The sequence below is a fragment of the Equus asinus genome, chromosome 4 (genome assembly GCF_041296235.1).
Source record: "Equus asinus isolate D_3611 breed Donkey chromosome 4, EquAss-T2T_v2, whole genome shotgun sequence".
Taxonomy (NCBI): Eukaryota; Metazoa; Chordata; class Mammalia; order Perissodactyla; family Equidae; genus Equus; species Equus asinus.
The window spans coordinates 98,236,640-98,255,256 of record NC_091793.1 but is presented as its reverse complement, the minus strand read 5'-3'; the positions used below and the strand labels follow the sequence as shown (position 1 = coordinate 98,255,256).

General features: G+C 39.5%; 1 protein-coding gene across 1 annotated transcript in view; it reads right to left on the bottom strand.

Moving 5' to 3' along the window:
- The window catches only part of GALNT5 (polypeptide N-acetylgalactosaminyltransferase 5), a 47,211-nt gene extending 44,610 nt beyond the window's left edge, over positions 1 to 2,601 (bottom strand). Inside the window, exon 1 of the mRNA XM_014858271.3 lies at positions 777 to 2,601. Coding sequence (XP_014713757.2) covers positions 777 to 2,230 — 1,454 coding nt within the window. The 5' untranslated portion in view covers positions 2,231 to 2,601. The remainder of the gene's footprint in view (positions 1 to 776) is intronic.
- Between the last annotated feature and the right edge of the window lie 16,016 nt (positions 2,602 to 18,617).

The window sequence follows — 18,617 nt, the reverse complement described above, 5'->3', positions numbered from 1 at the left end:
CTGCAACCTCCTTTCTGGGACTCATAAAGTTCATGTGATGTGTATGCAGGTTCTTTGTAAATGGTGAAATTCTAGAAATTTAAGTGGTTATTATTATACTCTTGTACATCCTGCAGGTGTTTTCCAGTTATTAGCTGATTGAATTTTCCCAACATTATTATTCCTGTATAACTGAACTCCTGAAATGTCTACTATCTCCATCTACAAAGATTATTAAGTTTTAGAGGGTAAATTCACTTCTTCACTTGCTAGTGTGGTGATCATTACTCTTGATTAGGCAGAATTCTGCTGGTTAAGATGTGATTCCAGGGAGGCCTAGAAGGCTCTTTCTCTCCCTCCTTTCCCAAATATAGTCCTGACAAACTTGTTAATAATGAAAAGTTTCAAAGTTGGGAATTCACTTCTTTGTCACTGTTTTAATGGAATTACATTTTAAGCTCTACCTTTCACATACATCTTATTAGGAATGGAGTTCATCTAATCATTTTAAAAGGTTTTCCATAGAGGAAAGGAAATGAAACATGAGCTCACAAGAATGAGAGCCAAAGTCTCAGAGAAATAAGTGTAGAAAGTTCAGAAAGAGAACATAGTGGGGAAACTGATATCAGAACTTTTCTCTGTGTGGATGGTAGATTATTTGGACTGTGTCTAATAATTAATGTTGTTTTAATTCTCTAGGTGGCCAAAAATCACACAGAGTTATCTAGAAATAAATTTTCTCTAAATAAGAGCCAAAATACTTGAGGTTGAAGAAAGAGAAGAGAAATGCAGCTTACCCGGCAGGTCTTGTGTCTTCAATGGCTCTGTCCACTGGAATCAAATCACTGAGGTAGACATTGAAATTTCCTTCTTTCCATCTTCTTTCTGCCTCCTTTTCTTTTCCATGGGGAACAACTACAGGACGTCCAAACTGACCTGGAGCTTTGGGGTCCCTTGGGGAAAGTGTCACATCAATTTTTAACACATGGTGCATTCCACTGTCTTCAGGTAAAAGGACTTTTATATGACTTTGGTTGAGTTCTGCAGGCTGGACCTTGGCAGTTAAGTTGGTTCTTGCCAGATCTAGCCCCCCAGCTAAGGCTTGATTGGTTTGAGACACTGTTGCTCTCTGTAGAGCAAGTGAAGAAAAAGACGTCTCCCTTCTATTCCTGGAGATATATTTTCCTTGGCTCTCACCCAATACTCGAGAAAATATAGTTTTGTCTTTAGGATTGGGGATCTCTTTGGTGTCTGTCTTTAGCTCCTCCTCCTTGGTTACAATCACAACATGGCTTTCAGAGAAATTGAATTTCTTCCCACCAGCCACTTGGGCTCCATCAGCCTTTGGCAAGCCTCCCAACTGTGTCTCATTAATAGATTGCTTCTTTAAGTGATTTGAATTGGCATTGAGCTTGGAAAAGGAAAGGGCCTTACTGGCTTTCTGTTTATTAGCATTTAGTTCTTTACTCTGAGTCTCAGTTTTATTTAAGGCTATGGCTTCCCCAGATTTTGGCACTGGTGGGCTGGCAGGGTGTGTCCTCTCCTTTGCTACTGCCTGTGATTGCTGCTTTGAACTGTCAGTATTAAGACTAATGGTCACCTTCAGGTTCCTTTCAGCTACTTGTTTTGATGTGTCACTGCTGAGACTATGACTCTTCAGGGCTTCCTGGTGTATACCCACAGGTCCTGTGTGTACAGATATTTGGGCCAATGGAGTTCCTCTTGGTGCTATGAATGGGGTTTTCTGAGCCCCCTGAGCTGTTGTTTGCTTTGGCATCATGTGGTGAGAGGAAGCTTCAGGTTTGATGTCTCGTCCCTCTGTCTTCTGCTTGCTAGAAGTCACTGGGAAGCTCTGCAGACGTGCAGGATGCCACAAAGGCACAACTTTGCCCCTCCCTGGGGTGTTCTGCATTTTTCTTTCCCTCTCAGCTTGGTCCAAATTATCCTTAACCTTGAGCATACTCTCCTCAGTCTTTCTAAAGTTCTCTTTGCCCCGTACACCCTTCCCGTGTCCCCTCAGTGAGGGCTTCATCTCTTTTATGCTGCTGTAAATGATCTTCATTTGGTCTGGCTTAACTCTGAATCCTACCCGCTCCCTCCTGACGATGTCTTCCTTCAGGACCCGAGTGTTGATCTCACTGAATGAGAGGCGGAGAGCTGCCATGTCAAAGAGCAGCCAGATGACAGAAGCTACAAATATAAATGCCAGGACTCGCCCACTTCCTCGGAAAAACTTTCGGATCTTGTTCATGGTACAAAGGCTTCCTTGCAGCCTGCCCTCCCTTTGAGCCTGCTTACCTTGAGTGGAGAGGGAGCTGAAGTAGTAGCAGCAGCAGCAGCAGCAGCAGCAGAGTTGCCAGAAAGCGCCCCCCTCCCCTGAACACAGCAGGAAACAGCAGTCCAAGGGGAAAGCTCAGCTCCTACCGCTTGTCAGTCTCTGCCTGCGTGGCATTTCACAGCACAGCATCTGTGCCTGCTCAGCTGGCCCCTGGCTAAACCTTGCTAAACACTGCCCTTAGGTCACTCTGGGAGCAGTCGATTGCAGCCACCAGACAGTTCAACATGTCACTCATCTTGTCTCCGTGAGCCCATGTCCACCTTCCTACAAGCCCAAGAAAAGGTGGGGGCCGGGCTGGGGCTGCTGCTTCTCTCCTCCCAGTTCTCAGTCTGCACGCTGTAACTCAACACCACTTCTCATAAGGAAAACATTTCGAGCCATTACCCAGAAAACTTCATTCAGCTCTCACCTTCCGTGTTATGTGAGAGCGTGTGTGTTTTCAGGGCAATTAAATGGGGAAAAAAAGCTATCTAACTTGGATGACATGTGTTCCTGGTTTGTGACCCCACCTACCCCATTCCTGCTCATTAACCCTGTTGTACCTAGGTCTCTGAATGATCTGGCCCTGCCATTAGTCACTGACCTGAATGTTTCAGCTTTCAGAGGTAACAGCTTAAAGAAGGGGCCCACCATGACCTCCATACCAGATGGGGATGTTGAATTATTCGGAAGCCTTCCTTGAGGGGGTGTCAAAATGTTTCTTTGTAAATCAAGTGTTCTTTTTTAAAAACACTGGTCCATCTATTTTTATTAGATTCATTGGACATAAACCTAACTTGTCATATTGCTGTAAAAGCACTTACTCTCAGTTTCGGTACTTCTCTCGTCACAGACCAGTAACAGTTTGCGGACTGCTCCAGGACTTGGAGCAGACTTTGAGTGGTGCTGGTAGACTGGGACAAGAGCAGCCCCACACAGGCTTTAGGCTGGAATCACTCTGGAGAAGCCCCCAAGTTCTGATTAATTGATGGGGTCAGGGGAGAGAGATGACAGCTGGTCTCGTATTGTATTTTTAAGGTCTTTCTAATGTATAGCCAAAGTTGAGAAACAAGGTCTAGAATAAAATGCCTCACTATTATTTTTTTTTAGTTTTTGAACATTGCCCATACTTTTTGTGAAATTCCTTCCCAGATAGATACAGGAAAATCTAATAAAATCTATACATTCCCAGAGCAACTGGGTCAGAATCTGCATTTTAACATCACCTGTTATAAACTTTGCAACGTTTGAGAAGGACTGCCCAGGAGCACTGTTCTCAGCGGATCTCTGAGTGACCTGCAGACAGTGGTGCTACTTATTACTCTAGTGTTAGAGGGATGTAGTGTCCATCCTTTGAGATAAAGTTAGGCTCCTGAAGACTTGGGAAGGGAAGAAGGAAAGATTCTGAATTCTTTTTCTTTTTTTTTTAAAGATTGGCACCTGAGCTAACATCTGTTGCCAATCTTCTCTTTTTTCTTCTTCTTCTTCCCCCCAAAGACCCCCAGTACATAGTTGGACATTCTAGTTGTAGGTCTTTCTGGTTGTGCTATATGGGATGCTGCCTCAGCATGGCCTGATGAGTGGTGCTGGGTCCATGCCCAGGATCCAAACTGGTGAAACCCTGGGCTGCCGAAGTAGAGTGCGTGAACTTAACCACTTGGCCATGGGGTTGGCCCTGTGAATTCTTTATACTTACGCATTGCCGTCTGCAGCATTTGACTTTTAAGTTTGAACTTTGCCCCAAGGGAGGGAACCTAGATAAATGTAGCTCTGGAACATGTTTCTTGAATCCCTGGTTCTCCTTTTTATTCAGTGCCTGCTCACTCTGATTTGGAATATCCGTGTGGATAGCAGTATTGGTAGCTCAGCCGTTTCTTCCACGCATCCCTGCCTCGATTCATCCACCCTTCCAATACTGCTTGACTGTGTTCCATGGCTCAGGCCTTGTGTTGGGTGTTGAGGGATACTGAGTAAAAGAACATAGTTCTTGTCTTTGAGATCTCACAATCTATTGGTGGGTACAGATAGGTAGGCACATATACAATACACAATAAGTAAAAAAATAAGTATTTGAGAAAATAATGTCACAAAATAAGTATTTGAGAGAATAATATCTTGGATTCTATGGGGACATAGCTTAGCTTTCGGATGCACAGATGATTTTTGAAGAAGCTACTCTTAGACTTGAGGGATGAATAAGAACATAGTTATCTCTGCTCATATTGTGATTCGAGAAAAGAAATATTAGTTGGATGGTGAAAGGCAGATAAATTAGCAAAAACATAGAAATGAAGAGAGAGTTTAGTACTTTTGGGGAAGACAAATTTCTGAGAACCATCATGATTGGACACACAGGCTTTGGTGTTAGTTTGCGTGTGAGCGTATGTGTGTGTGTGTACCCAATATGTCCCAAACACTTTGCAAAGGTCTTTGCATTGTCTCTCACTCAATCTTCAAAATCCAATGGGGAAGATACAATTCTAACCATCACTATGTAATCAAGGAAACAAAAGCTTAGAGAGGTGAAGCAACTTGCAATAGAGATTGGATGAGCTGGATCTTGAATAAAGGACTGTATGATGCTATAGTCCATGTGCTTAAATATGACACAGCACAGCTTCTCTAGCTGTGTGACCTTGCAAGTTAGTTAATTTTATGTGTTTACTCAGCAATAAAAAAAGAAAATAATTTCTACATTGCATGCTAATGTGAAGATTAGACAAAATGTTTTCAAGTTCTTGTTATATTGAATGCACTCTATAAATGATAGTCACTGCCACTAATACTGTTGCTGACACTTTGTTGTGATAGGAATGTGACGTGCTTGTGGGAAACAACACACTAGTTCTTCCCAAAAATCAAATAGAAGACTGATGACTAACATGATGTTGGCAATGGGTCAAAAAGTATATCTGAGTATATATTTAATTTTTTTCTTGTTGTTCCTATTTCCTTTTATTATGGATTCAACCAATGAACAATTGTTCACTGAGAACTCACTACATGCCCAAAACATGAAGTGGGTGACATTGTTTCTGCCCCTAATGACCTTAAAACTCCAATGAATAGAACATCTTCAACACAAAATATAGCACAACTATTGAGGATTTATGTTCAGAAATAACATGAGAAATTTTTTTCAGTATTAAGTCTTGTCCAACCGCTTCCCCACCCCAAATGACAGCTGGAATTACTCAAACTTCTATTAGAAAAGTTAACACTTGTTACATCCTAACTATGCTTGACAGCTTTAAAACACTGTTTGAAAAACATTATAAGCCTTCTGCATTCATTTGATGTAAGAACAATGATTTCTTTCTCTCTTTCTGGTCTGTCCTTGCTGGTCATGACATAAATTACTTGTAACAGGAGAGGAAAATGTTGACAAAATTAAAGTAGGCTTATCTAACCTAGGTAAAGTTACTTGTTAGCTCCAGCTTAGTCTTCAGTTCTAGATGGTAGAGAATTCAGAATAAGACAAGAAGAGTACCTAAGAGAGGAAAGAAATCTGATCAAGTTCCCTACAAAAGGAGGAGTGGATTGATAGTCAGACTTGGTCTAAAGTGCTGATTTGGCCTTTAACAAACATGACCACAGACATGTCGCACATGAAAGAACTCCGCTAAGGGTCTCTTCCCAGCCTCTCCCTCATCTTCTCCCCTGGGAGTCTGTGAGAATCCATGAGGATGACAGAAGTTGGTTATAAGGAACACTACAGGCTCAACTCTATGGATCTTCAGGGACCCAGCAACAATTTCTGGTGGCCCCACCATCTCTCCTTTTCTCCTCTCTTGTCTGGACACATATAATGTTCATACCAATGGCAAAATATGGATAAAAAGGAATAGAAAACAAAGAAATTAAGAAATTCTACCTTTAAAAGAAGTCAACAAACACTTTGCCCAACAGATGACTTTTCACATAAGTAAATGATGCTGTTTTTTATTTTAGTTGTATTAATTTCCATGTTTCCAGCAGAAAACTAAATATATAGGTGGGTTGGCTGTTTAAGGTACTTATGACTGTCATCCCAAATGGTAGCTTTAGCTGGTCAAATTTCGCAGGAATCTGCACATACATAGTAGGAGTAGATATTCGTCTAAAATTCTAAAGTCATGAACTGATCCTTGGGAGGCTTTCAGAGGGGTTATTCTAATTTCTATTCTGATTCCATCTGTGTAGTGAAAAATTTAAAAAATATTTTTAGTTTCTTCTTCTGTAAAATGGGTATATTAATAGGAGGACCTGCCCTTTACTCTACTTGGTTGCTATCAGGATAATTATATTAATAGCAACCATTTATTGAGAGTTTACTGAGTGCCTCCCACTAGATTCTCCCAGACTACATTGTGAACTGTTTAGTAAGATAGATCTGCATATAACTAGAGTCAAATCTGTACCCTGTTCCACTTCCATGGCACATATCTCTGAATATTCCTTATTGTTAATTAGTAGGAGTTCAATAAACATGTTTTTGTTTTTATCCTTCAAATTTCCTCAGTGGGAACACAGAATCTTAGAAGTACTGGTTCTAATTCTCCAGCTTTGCATCTAAAGTTACTCTCTCAGGGCATTTGAATGTTTCTTGACCACATAAGTATATTCTGAGTCACTAATGCTTCTTATCTATTTTCTTTTATCATATTTACTCAATTGCCTACTCCTAATTATAAAGGATATAACAGGAAAAACATATTTAAACGTATATTTTACAGAGAATAATGATAATCTATAGGTACATCACTGAATTTGAATTTAGATTTAAATTTGGGGATTCCAGTTAAAGACAATATGGGATGTGGATATTATCCACTTTGGAAATTCAAATGGGAAAGCCAAGTAAATATTAAATATCATCTTGCTTTCTTATTTTAATATGGTCCCTTTTCTTTCAAAATTCTTCCTTTTTTTTGAGAAAAAGACAAATTCTATTCAGCAGGATAACATTATCCTGTGAACAAAATCCACAAAGAAAAGAGAGAAGTTTGAAAATCATAACTTAAAGCCTGGGGTTATTGCAAAATCTGTGGGTAGCATAAAAACACAAATGAGACTCTTGTTCCATTTTAACCAGTTCTTCCAATAAAGATGGATGACTATAACTTCTGGCAGCCATTTAAGCATTGGTGTATGTCTCCTTTTTTATAAGATTTGGAAGCTGGTTAAGAAATGGTCTCACTTCTTAAGGTCCAGAGAATAAGATGATCTGGTCTTAGACATCTGTTCTTGAAAAGGGTTCCCCATATTAGTGGTGCTAAATCACAATCAATTAAGCCTGAGTTAAAGAAAGCGAGGCCTCTATCCTTGAAAGATAATATACTGTACTCAGACCTCAGCTTTCATTGATATTTGAGGAGTGGAGACAAGCCAACATTTGTGCTTTATAGGTTCCTGGCCAATTTTAATTTTTTAACATTTTATTTTGACTAGAGAAAATTTAATAAATTTAAAAGTAATATTAATTGAGTATCTTCCTTAGACAAAGAATTGTGCTAGTTATCAGAAGGAAGAAAATGAAAATGTCCCTAAAGGACAAGTTATCAATGAGCCTAAGACTTATAACTCAAATCCTAAGTTAACAGAGCCATTGTTATCGTTTATTTATAAATTTGGGGGTAAAAAGGAAACTAGCTTAGGGTGACTCTGATAAAGCCTTCACTAACTTAGACAGGAAAGATAAGGGAAGCAATGATAATTTGAAAGAAAAGAGAAAGATTTAAATATGTTGGATTTGAAATATATGTGGATTATGTAACCATGTATATACTGAACAAATATTTATTGAGTACCAACCATGTACTGGGCTAGGGGAAAACAAAGAAGCCGAAGCTCATAGTTTAGTGTAGTTGTTTTCCATGTTTTCGTGCACCAAAAGTCTCATGGAGAGGGATTGTTAAAACACAGATTCCCACGTTCTACCCTCAGAGTTTCCAAGGTTGGATATAGGGCCCTGGAATCTAGATTTTTAACTAGAGAATCAGATGATTCTGCTACAGGTGGACTGAGAACCACACTTTGGGGCTCACTGGTTCAGTAGCAGAGGCAAATATTAACATTAAAATGGGGAAGGTGAAACAAGCAACTAATTTATTGGGGTGGTAGGGAGGGTTTCCTGGCGGAAATGATTGAATGAACTGGCTCGATGGAGAAGGAGAGGCAATTTAGGAAGAGCATTCTAGGAGAAGGAAGAGCTGGCTCAAAGCACTGAGAGACATGGGAATGAAGTGGCTGAATAATTGTAATTTGTTTGATATCACTAGATTTTACAGTGGATTGCCAAGCAATGAGGCACAGAGGGTTGACTGGGTCTGGGTTGTGATAGGTCCATAGGTCAGGTGAGCATTTAGGACTTTTATCTTTTAAGGAATAGAAGCCATTGGAACTTTCTAAAATTGGCGTGTGATACTCCCGTGTTTTTGAATAGAGAGCTGGTGGCCATGTGGAGAATGGATTGGTAGTAGGTAAGCTACTGGTTGAAGACCAATTAGTATGAATGCTACCTATTCATTGCCTTTCTTCAATCAATCTAATCAGACACGGAATAAAATCTAAACTTTAATTGTAGGTGTTATGTTAGTCTATTTAAAAGTTATTCTTCTAGGGGCGGGCCCAGTGGCTCAGCAGTTAAGTTCACATGTTCTGCTTGGGCGGCCTGGGGTTTGCTGGTTCAGATCCCGGGTGTGGATGTGGCACCGCTTGGCAAGCCATGCTGTGGTAGGCGTCCCACATATAAAGTAGAAGAGGGTGGGCACGGATGTTAGCTCAGGGTCAGTCTTCCTCAGCAAAAAGAGGAGGATTGGCAGCAGATGTTAGCTCAGGGCTAATCTTTTTCAAAAAAAAGTTATTTTTCTAGACCTAGAGGGAGGTTCGGAAACAGGATCATCTACTGAAAGAATGGGCCCTTTAAAGACAGAGACTCTTAGAATATAGATAATGTACAAATAAAAATGCTGCCCTCTCTGTTTAAAAGCCAAGAGTGTATCTAACTTTTAAGAAACTCCCCAATTTTTTCCAAAGCCTTTGTACTGTTTCGTATTCCCACCAACAGTACGTGAGAGTTCCAGTTGCTCCACATCTTCATGAGCAATTGGCGTTTTAATTTTTGTCATTTTTGTGGGTATGTAGTGGTATCTGTTCGTAGTTTTAAATTTATGCTGCCCTAATGACTAATGATTATGAAAAAATTTTCACGCTCTTCTTGGCCATCTGCCTATTTCTTTGATGAACAGTCTATTCAAATGTCTTGCCTATTTTTTAATGGATTTGGTTTTTTTTTATCCTTTAGAGACACAGAGAAACTTTTAGGGATGATAGACATGTCTATTATCTTGATCCTGGTGATGGGTTCATAGGTGTATACATAATGCCAAAGTTTATCAAATTGTACACCTCAAAGTGTGCAGTTTACTGTCTGTCTATTGTACTCAATAAAGGCGTTCGGGGAAAAAAAGTCTAAGGAAAGAATAATTTCTGGACAACAGCACAGGTTCAGTGTGATAGTTTCTTACCACTCCAGGTAGGAAAAAGGTGGATGGGGCCATTATTACAGCCTGTAGTTCCCCAAGAAATTAGGTCCTGAGCTCTCTTATCCTACGAAGAAACTGCAGTTCTGTCAGCGAGTCTCAACAAGGGAGTGCAGAATCTGACTGTGTCGTGTTGCCTCAGCCTGTCTGAGAGATCAGGCCCTGAGTCTTTCCGTGTACGAGTCCAGCTAAATGCACTTCTGAGTCTTGGTGCCTGGGCATAAAGTACTCTCCAGTCTTTTAAAAGCATTTAATTGAAGCTAATCACAAATTTAGAGTTCAGCTATAAACATTCCATCTAAATTAAAATTGAATGGCATAACATTTATAACAAAGGCCTATAGGCTTGAATAACAGTCTTTTTTAAAGAAAATCTTTCTAATATATGGTACTTGTGGGGTATAGTGGTGGAGGGGACTCCAGGCCCCAGGCCTCTGTGGAGATTGTGTCAGAGACCCTCTCCAAGAATGATGGTGAGGGCTTTAGAAGTAGGAGGAGGGTGAGAGTGGACAGGGGCAGAGGGACTCATTGCTTAGGAGGGTTTGGTGATCAATTAGAATTTCTCAGTGAGTGAGACAGGGAATACTGAGCAAACTCAGGGAGTACAGAACAAACTCAAGATTTCTATTTGGGTGTCAGGGTGAATATTTTTATCCAGTGGTTCTCCAATTTTAGCATGTACCAGAGTCACCCAGAGGACTGCCGGGCAGCACTCCCAAAGTTTCTGATTGAGTAGGTCTGCAGAGAAGTCCCAGAATTTCCACTTATAACAACTTCCCTGTTGAGGCTAATGGTGCTAGTCTGGGGACCACACTTTGAGAAACATTGGCTTTTACTGCAAATGGGGAGCCTAGAGGAGAAATAAGTTCATAGAGAATGATTGATTTTGATTGTGTTTATTTTTGAGTTTGATGTGCCAGTGAGATATTTGGTTAGACATATCCTTTGTCAAAAAATAATGTTAGTTTGGATTTTAGAAAAGAACCCAGGTCTTAAGGCCTTTGTGGAGTTATAGGCATATATTTGATATTGCATACATAAGATTACTCAGACACCGCATAGAGCACAAGCCAAGAAAATGGCTGGGAAAGTTGTATAAAGAAGGTAGAGGAATAAGAAAGAGACTGAGAAAGAAGAGGGAGCAGGACTGAAAAAGAGCAACATCGCAAAAGCCCAGGGAGGAGAGGATGGAAGATGGTCAACAGGATTAGATGTTTCTAAGAAGTTAAGCAAAATGCATTCTAAAAACAGTCCTTTAGATTTGCTGGTTAAGAGTACTTTGGTGGCTTTTAAGTGAATCTTTTTATTATTGAGGTAAAATTCATATAACATAAAATTACCTATTTTAAAGTGAACAGTTCAGTGCCATTTAATACAACCACAATGTTGTATAACTGCCACCTCTATCTAGTTCCAAAATTTTTGTCACCCCAAAAGGAAATCCCGTACTCATTAAGCACTCTCTCCCCAGGCTCTCCCTGCCCCAGTCCCTGGCAACACAATCTTCTTCTGTGTCTATGGATTTACCTATTCTGGATATTTCAAATAAATGGAATCATACAGCATATGACATTTTGTGTCTGATTCTTTTCACACAGCATAATGTTTTCAAGGTTCATCTGCTTTGTAGCATGAATTAGCGCTGCATTCTTCTTTATGGGTGAATAAAATTCCATTGTATGTTTATCTCATGATTTGTTTATCTACTCATCTGTTGATGGACATTTGGGTTTTTTTCTACTTTTTGACTACAGTAAATATCGCTGCTCTGAACATGCATGTACATATATTTGTTTGAGTACTTGTTTTCAATTCTTTTGAGTATATGCTTAGGAGTAAAATTGCTGGGTCATATGGTAATTCTGTTAAACTTCTTGAGAAACTGCCAGACCATTTTCCACAGCAGCCAAAGCATTTTACATTCCCACTAACAATGTATGAGGGTTCCTATTTCTCCACATACTTGTCAACACTTGTTATTTTCCATTTTTTAAATTATTATTCCAGCCCTCCTTCTGGGTGTGAAATGGTATCTCGTTGTGGTTTTGAACTGCATTTCCCTAGTGACTAATGATGTTCAGCATCTTTTCATGTGTTTCTTGGCCATTTTGCACAAATTTTTTGGAGAACTATTAAAAGTCCTCTGTCCATTTTTAAAATTAGTTATTTGTCTTTTTGTTGTTGAGTTGTAAGAGTTCTTTATATATTCTGCATATTAGACTCTTATCAGATACATGATTTGCACATATTTTCTCCCATTCTGTATGTTGTCTTTTCTTTTCACTTTCTTGAAAATGTTCTTGGATGCATAAAGTTTTTAATTTTGATAAAGTACAATTAGTCTATTTTTTTCTTTTGTTGCCTGTGCTTTAGGTATCATATTTAAAAACTCTTTGGTAAAATTGAGGTCATGAAGATTTATCCCTATGTTTTCTAAGAGTTATATGATTTTTGCTCTTATATTTAGGTCGCTGATCCATTTTGTGCTAATTTCTATACATGACGTTAAGTGAATCATCTAAAAAGAGCTGTGAGGGTAAAATAGTGAGAAACTGAATAGGAGAAATACAGGCTTTTCTTTTAAGAACTTTGGTATTCTGTTATACATAAATTGAGCATTTCCCTGTTTAATGTCTGATCCCTCATCCAATTTTAGGTTCCATGTAGGCAAAGACTGCATTTATTTTATTCACCACTATATCCTTAGAAGCTAGCATTCAATTACTATCACCTTCCACAATGTTCTAGGCACCAAGAATACAACAGTGACTAAACCAGAGAAGGTTCCATTCTCCTGCAGTTCACACTCTAGTGGAGGATATATAACTAAATAACCAGATAAAAAGTATAATTTCAGGTAGTGATGCATGCTAGAAAGACAAATAAAATGGAATAGAGGGAGAAAAATGGAGTTATAAATCAGGGAAGTCTCTTTGAAGAGATAACATCTGAGCAGGAACCTGAATCAAGGGAGGGAATGAGCCATGAGGAAATCTAAGGGAAGAGATTCCAGATGGAGAAAACAGAAAGAGCCAATACCTGAAACTGGAAACAAGTCTGGAGTTTTGGGGATTGGCAGAAATACGAGTGGAGCTGGAGTAGGATGAGTGAGAACGAGGGGGAAAAAAGAAAAATTTGGAGAGGCGGACAGGGGCCAGATTTCATAGCCAATTTATTGTATATATAATTGAGTTGCTTGAAAGCTGGCTAGCATTCATAACATTACATATATTACCTCAAGCAGTCTTTTTAAAAAGTCAATTTTGTGAAATAGTTGCTAATATCCCCATTTTACAGGCAAGAAAACTGAGACACAGTGAGGTTAAGAGAGCTGCTACAGCTCACACAACCAGTCAAGTAGTGGTGGGTCTGGGCTTTGAACTCAGGTAGCCTGGATCCACAACACCAGTGTTTCTCAATTGCTTTTTCATTATCAGGTCCCACTCCTTGAGAGAAAAATTAAATCAAAACTCTTCCTAAAGAAAGAAGAATTAAATACCACAAAATACTATTTTGTTGAGTAGTATTGAGCTTTGGAGAGCCAGAAACCATTGTAATATCTAAAAATTTTTTACCCCCCAACTACCAATTTTTGCCCCCTTGAGGGCAACATCACCTCATTGAGAAAAATGCATGCAGTATACACTACAATGCCTCTCATAAACACACACTTTTTTTTTTAAAGATTTTTTATTTTTCCTTTTTCTCCCCAAAGCCCCCCAGTACATAGTTGTATATTCTTCGTTGTGGGTCCTTCTAGTTGTGGCATGTGGGACGCTGCCTCAGCGTGGTTCGATGAGCAGTGCCATGTCCGCGCCCAGGATTCGAACCAACGAAACACTGGGCCGCCTGCAGCGGAGCGCGCGAACCCAACCACTCGGCCACGGGGCCAGCCCCATAAACACACACTTTTATAGTATAATTTTCTTGTAAATAAGTCATATATAAATGAATACTTTTTCTGATGAGTAAGTAACGTCTCAAATAAGTATCTTTGTTGTAAAATTTTCTTACCAACAGGGAAATGAAAGGGATTAGTCAGTAGTTTGGTGAGACTGTCTTTTATTTGAGGGTAGAGAAGACCTGAATGTTTTTGGGACTAAGGCATAGAGGTAGTAAGACTGAAGATAAAGAGCACATACGGCCTCATCAGATAAAAGTGAGGTCCGGGAGGAGACAAGAAATAGGCTTAAGAACACAGGGGGATTATTTAATTCATTTAGAGAAGACTAGGGCCACATTTCATTTTGTAATTGTACCTGTTCCAGGACAGATAAGGGTGAGTGGAGATGGAAGGAAGGGAAGTTCAGGGAGTTTGTGCCCAAAGGCTTTTGATTGTTTTAGATAAGGCCAAGGCAGTTAGTGAAGAGTTGGGAGCAGGTGGGAGGGGGTTGCTGCACTTGGTAAAGGTTGCAATCAGTTGTTATGAAAAGGAAGAAATGCTGCTAACTCAGAACAAGAGTAAGGATTGTCAGAGAACTTCGAGAGTCCTGCTGACATTTAAACTAATGTCTCTAGTCTGGGGGGAAATACACTGAGTGACAATAGAATAGAGTAGGGGTCTGGACAGTCCCACAGCATTCATGAAGCAGAGTGACAAAGGGTGATGGGGAAGCAGATATGGAGTGATGGTCTCTGACCAGCTTGATGGGGAGCAAGATGTCATGCAACACTTCTTGCAGAAAGTGGAATGAGTGGACCTTGAAGCATTAGTAGAACTTCTACAAGTTAGAGTAGGAAGTAGGCACTAGGGTTTTTTGTTTGTTTGTTTGGTGGAAGGAGACCTTCTTTAATGACCATACGCATTTAAGAGCTTTATCTTTTAAAAATCTGTTACTAATAATATAAAAATCCTTCCTCTCTCTCTTTAGGCAGAAACTGGATTAGTCTTCAGCTGCTCTCTGCTATCACCCACTTGAAAGTTTCAATGACTCATACGCAGGGCTGAAGTTAAGACAACCAAGATTTGGGTGAGTCTCTTTAGGGCTTGGCCAGAGCCAAATTGTCAGATGAAGTGAAATGAGTGCTTGGTGCCCAACCCTCTGCCCTGACACTCAAGAAGCTCCCCCTGCCTAGCCTGAGCCACCTCTGCTGTATTCCAGGTGCCTATACCAACAATGGCCCCAGAACATGTCCTGACTTCTTCCTCTTCTCATCCATGAGAGAAGTGAAGAGAAGAGAAGGCACAGGAGAGAAGGAGTAGAAAAAGCAGTGTTGTGGGAGGGGCAGACAGCAGGAGATATGGAGGGCATTTGAGGGCACTTTTCATGTGCTCTGAAAATGTGGGATGAAATGAAAGCCTTTCAAAAAGAGCTAGATGCTTCTTCATATCTCCCCCTCTCCACCACCAACTCAGTTCCTGCCCCCAGGAGAAAGATCAAAATAACTTTCTGTGGGATGAAATGATCACAATGACTTTGGATCCAATTACGTTATCATAACCTGGAAACAACTCTTCCATTTGAGGCTTGCTAAGGTATTGAACCGTGAAACTCAAATTACAATGTAAGAAATGAAAAAGATTTGAACTCGGGGCCCTTTGGACATTTCCTCAATATCAAAGGAGAATTTTTTTTCCCTGCTCTCTGAGAATAGGATATGAAACAGATAAGTCATAAACTAACTGAGAAATGGTGGAAGCAATACCTAATTGGAAATGAAACTAAGAGAGGGAAAGAAAAATGGGTTCAGATTAATGTCAGGCTTGAAGTTATCACAGGATGTGAATTTTGTTTACAGTATCACATATTTTCAGCATTACTCAGCTCTTCTGATGTGAAGAGTCTAAGTGTTGTCTTTATCCTAGGAAGCTGAGGATTAACTACTCAAAGCAGGGCACACAGGAGACAGGAGCATGCAGGCGTCCACTCATGGTGGAGCTAAGAAATGTAAATATAGCTCTAAAGCCCTCACCTTATCTCCAGAGGAATGAAACAAGCCTGGAAATAGATGGACTCTCCCCATGTATTGGGGCTGGACTGGAGCCATGCAAAGAAGAAACACTTGAGAAAGAAGAAAAGATGAGCAATGTGTATATTTTACACGTGTGCACACATATGTGTCTATATATTTATATGCAAACACATAAACTCCATGTGTGGTTTATGTTTGTGTGTACATATTCATAGTTACATACATATGTATGTGCAGAGTTCACAGAGCACACCCAAACAAATACACACCAGATGTGCTGATTTTGAGTTCTGTAAGAAAAAAATCACTACTGAGAAAGAAATGAAGCAGGGTTTTTGAGGACATTGGTCCTACTACTATTTTTGGGGGGCCATATCCGATGTTTTGCATATGTCTGCCTTGGGTAAGAGGAAACTCAGGGGCAACATAATAAGTGCTCCAAAATTTTGGAGTAATATCATGTGGAAGAAGGATTTAACTCATTCCATATGGTTCCAGAGAGCAGAAATGAGGCTGAGGCGTAGCAGATTTCTGTTCTAAATGAGAACAACTTCCTAACAATTAGTACTATACAAAAGAGACACGGATTCCTTCTAAAAGTAGATAATGATCTGTCTGCTCTTGGAAATGACATGTGGCAGAGGCTGCATGGCCATCTGTCACAAAAGTTGTAGGGGGCATTCTTCCATTTGGTGGGGGTTTGGACTACAGTCATTTGCTGGGCGGTCTCCATTCTGAAATTCAATGATTCTCTAAAATACATAAACAAATCCTGAGGCAAGTCAAGTCGGATAATGGTTTTGGTTTTCTGACTGCCTTTATTTTATTCAGTGACCTACGAGTAGAGAATTCCTACCTCAGTAGGTCCTAGAGATAATGATTTTTTTTCTGTCTTCTATTTGATTTCTGTTTTCTCCATTTCTTTTCTTTACCTTTCATTTTTGTGTTTTCTGTTCTCTTTTTCTAGCCATTTTTTTTATCCTGCCTCTGCCTTCTAGACATAAGGGATAGAGTGAAGACAATATTTGTTGAGAAAGCGAAATGAGGAAGAAAAATGTTTAACTCAATTAACTTTTATTTTCACCTCAAATACTGGCTGCGTGTGAGTATGTGAGTGTGTGTGTATGCGTGTGTGGGTGTGTACCTTCAGTCAGCTGTGGCATTGCCTGGGGAATAAGGTTTGTAGCATTTTTAATGTTGATGATTCCTCTTCCAAGAGGATGTTTTGAAGAACCAGGGGTTGGGAATCACTTTTAATCATCAGAACCCCTGGAGGCTGTCACCAGCATTTAATGGGAGAAGGGAAGGAATGTTCAGTGTTCTGCAATGTGTGTGACAGTCCCATCTAATCAAGTATTATGCCAAATGACAACCCTATTCACCTGAGAGTGAAGGCTTTGTGATAGACTATCTGGATTTAAATCTTGGTTCTGACATTTTTAGCTCTGTGATCTTAGACAAGTACTTTAACATCTCTGGGCTTTTGTTTTCTCATCTGTAATATGAAGGGTAATAAGAGCACTCACCTCACTGTGTTGTTATGAAGATTAAATGAATTAACAAGTCAAGTGCTTAGAGGAACACAGACAAATAAACACGCTCAACTAGTGTCAGCTGTGATTTTTATTTTTCTGAAATGACCAGGAAGAAGGTATTTGGATTCATTTTACATGTTGAGTATATGGAAGTTTCTAGATGCTTTAACCAGTTTTTAGGGAACTAGAACATAATGAACAAGTACGCACAAAAGTGTTGCTTATGGACCCCTTGAGGTTGTGAAGCTGCTGTGATATCACCACGGACACACATGTGCAGTGAGCATTGGCAAGATAAAGCTGCTCTTTCTTCTCCTCTTCGCAAATATGCAAATACATACCCAACTATTTCGCTATACACACACCCACACACAGAGTTGTAATAATGCTAATTCATTTGAAGTCCTAGGAGTTGTGTCACTATGTATTTGCTCAATAAATAGTTACAGAACATACCTTTACAATATGTGGGGACTGTAGAATTTTGAAACTTTTTTCTTTAATTCCTTATGCTTGGAAAGGCTGTGATTCATGCAATAGATCATTCTTAATCCTACATTGATAATGAACATTATTTTGTCTTTTTAAAGACTGACTCAGAAGGCATTTCAAGATTTGCCACATCCCAAGGTCAAAGGCATGGACTTTAACAATTATTCTACCATAAATTAGTTCTAGCAGGCACATTTGATTTAGTGGAATCTGTTAAAACATTGTAATGCTGTAGAAATTGGTTTTAGAAAAAAGAATTCCTGACATTAGCTTGTTTACTTTTCATTTTAAATCTATTTTAGGAAAACAGAGTCAAGATTCTTCCTAATAGTGGGTACTTTGGTTTGATGAACAGTATTTCCAGTTGATTCTGTCCTATGTGTTTAAATAAATTTCCTTCCCAGCTCTTTTGGAAAGGAAACACAAGTCCGTATGACAATATGTGGACTGAGCGACATGATTCTCCCATGGTATGACTTACTGTATTTTTCTATGACCACATATTCAGAAGTGTTAAACCTTTTCCTGCCTTTCATGGATGCATCTGTGGATCAACCTCTGGCACACATAACCTGTGTGTGCTGGATATCACGAATTCCATGGAGAAGATGGAGACATTTTGTAATTTATTAAAATATGTGTACTCACTCATTTTCCACTATTTGTTATGAGAATTAAATGACTTCATACAAGGCAAGTGCTTAGAAGAGCACAGATGAAAAAATACTTCAGCCAGTGTCAGCTATGATTTTGATTTTTCTGGAATGGCTGAGATTAGGCTATTTGGATTCAGCTTACATGTTGAGTAGATGAGAATTTCTGTATGTTCTAACCAGTTTTTAGGGAACTGGAACATGA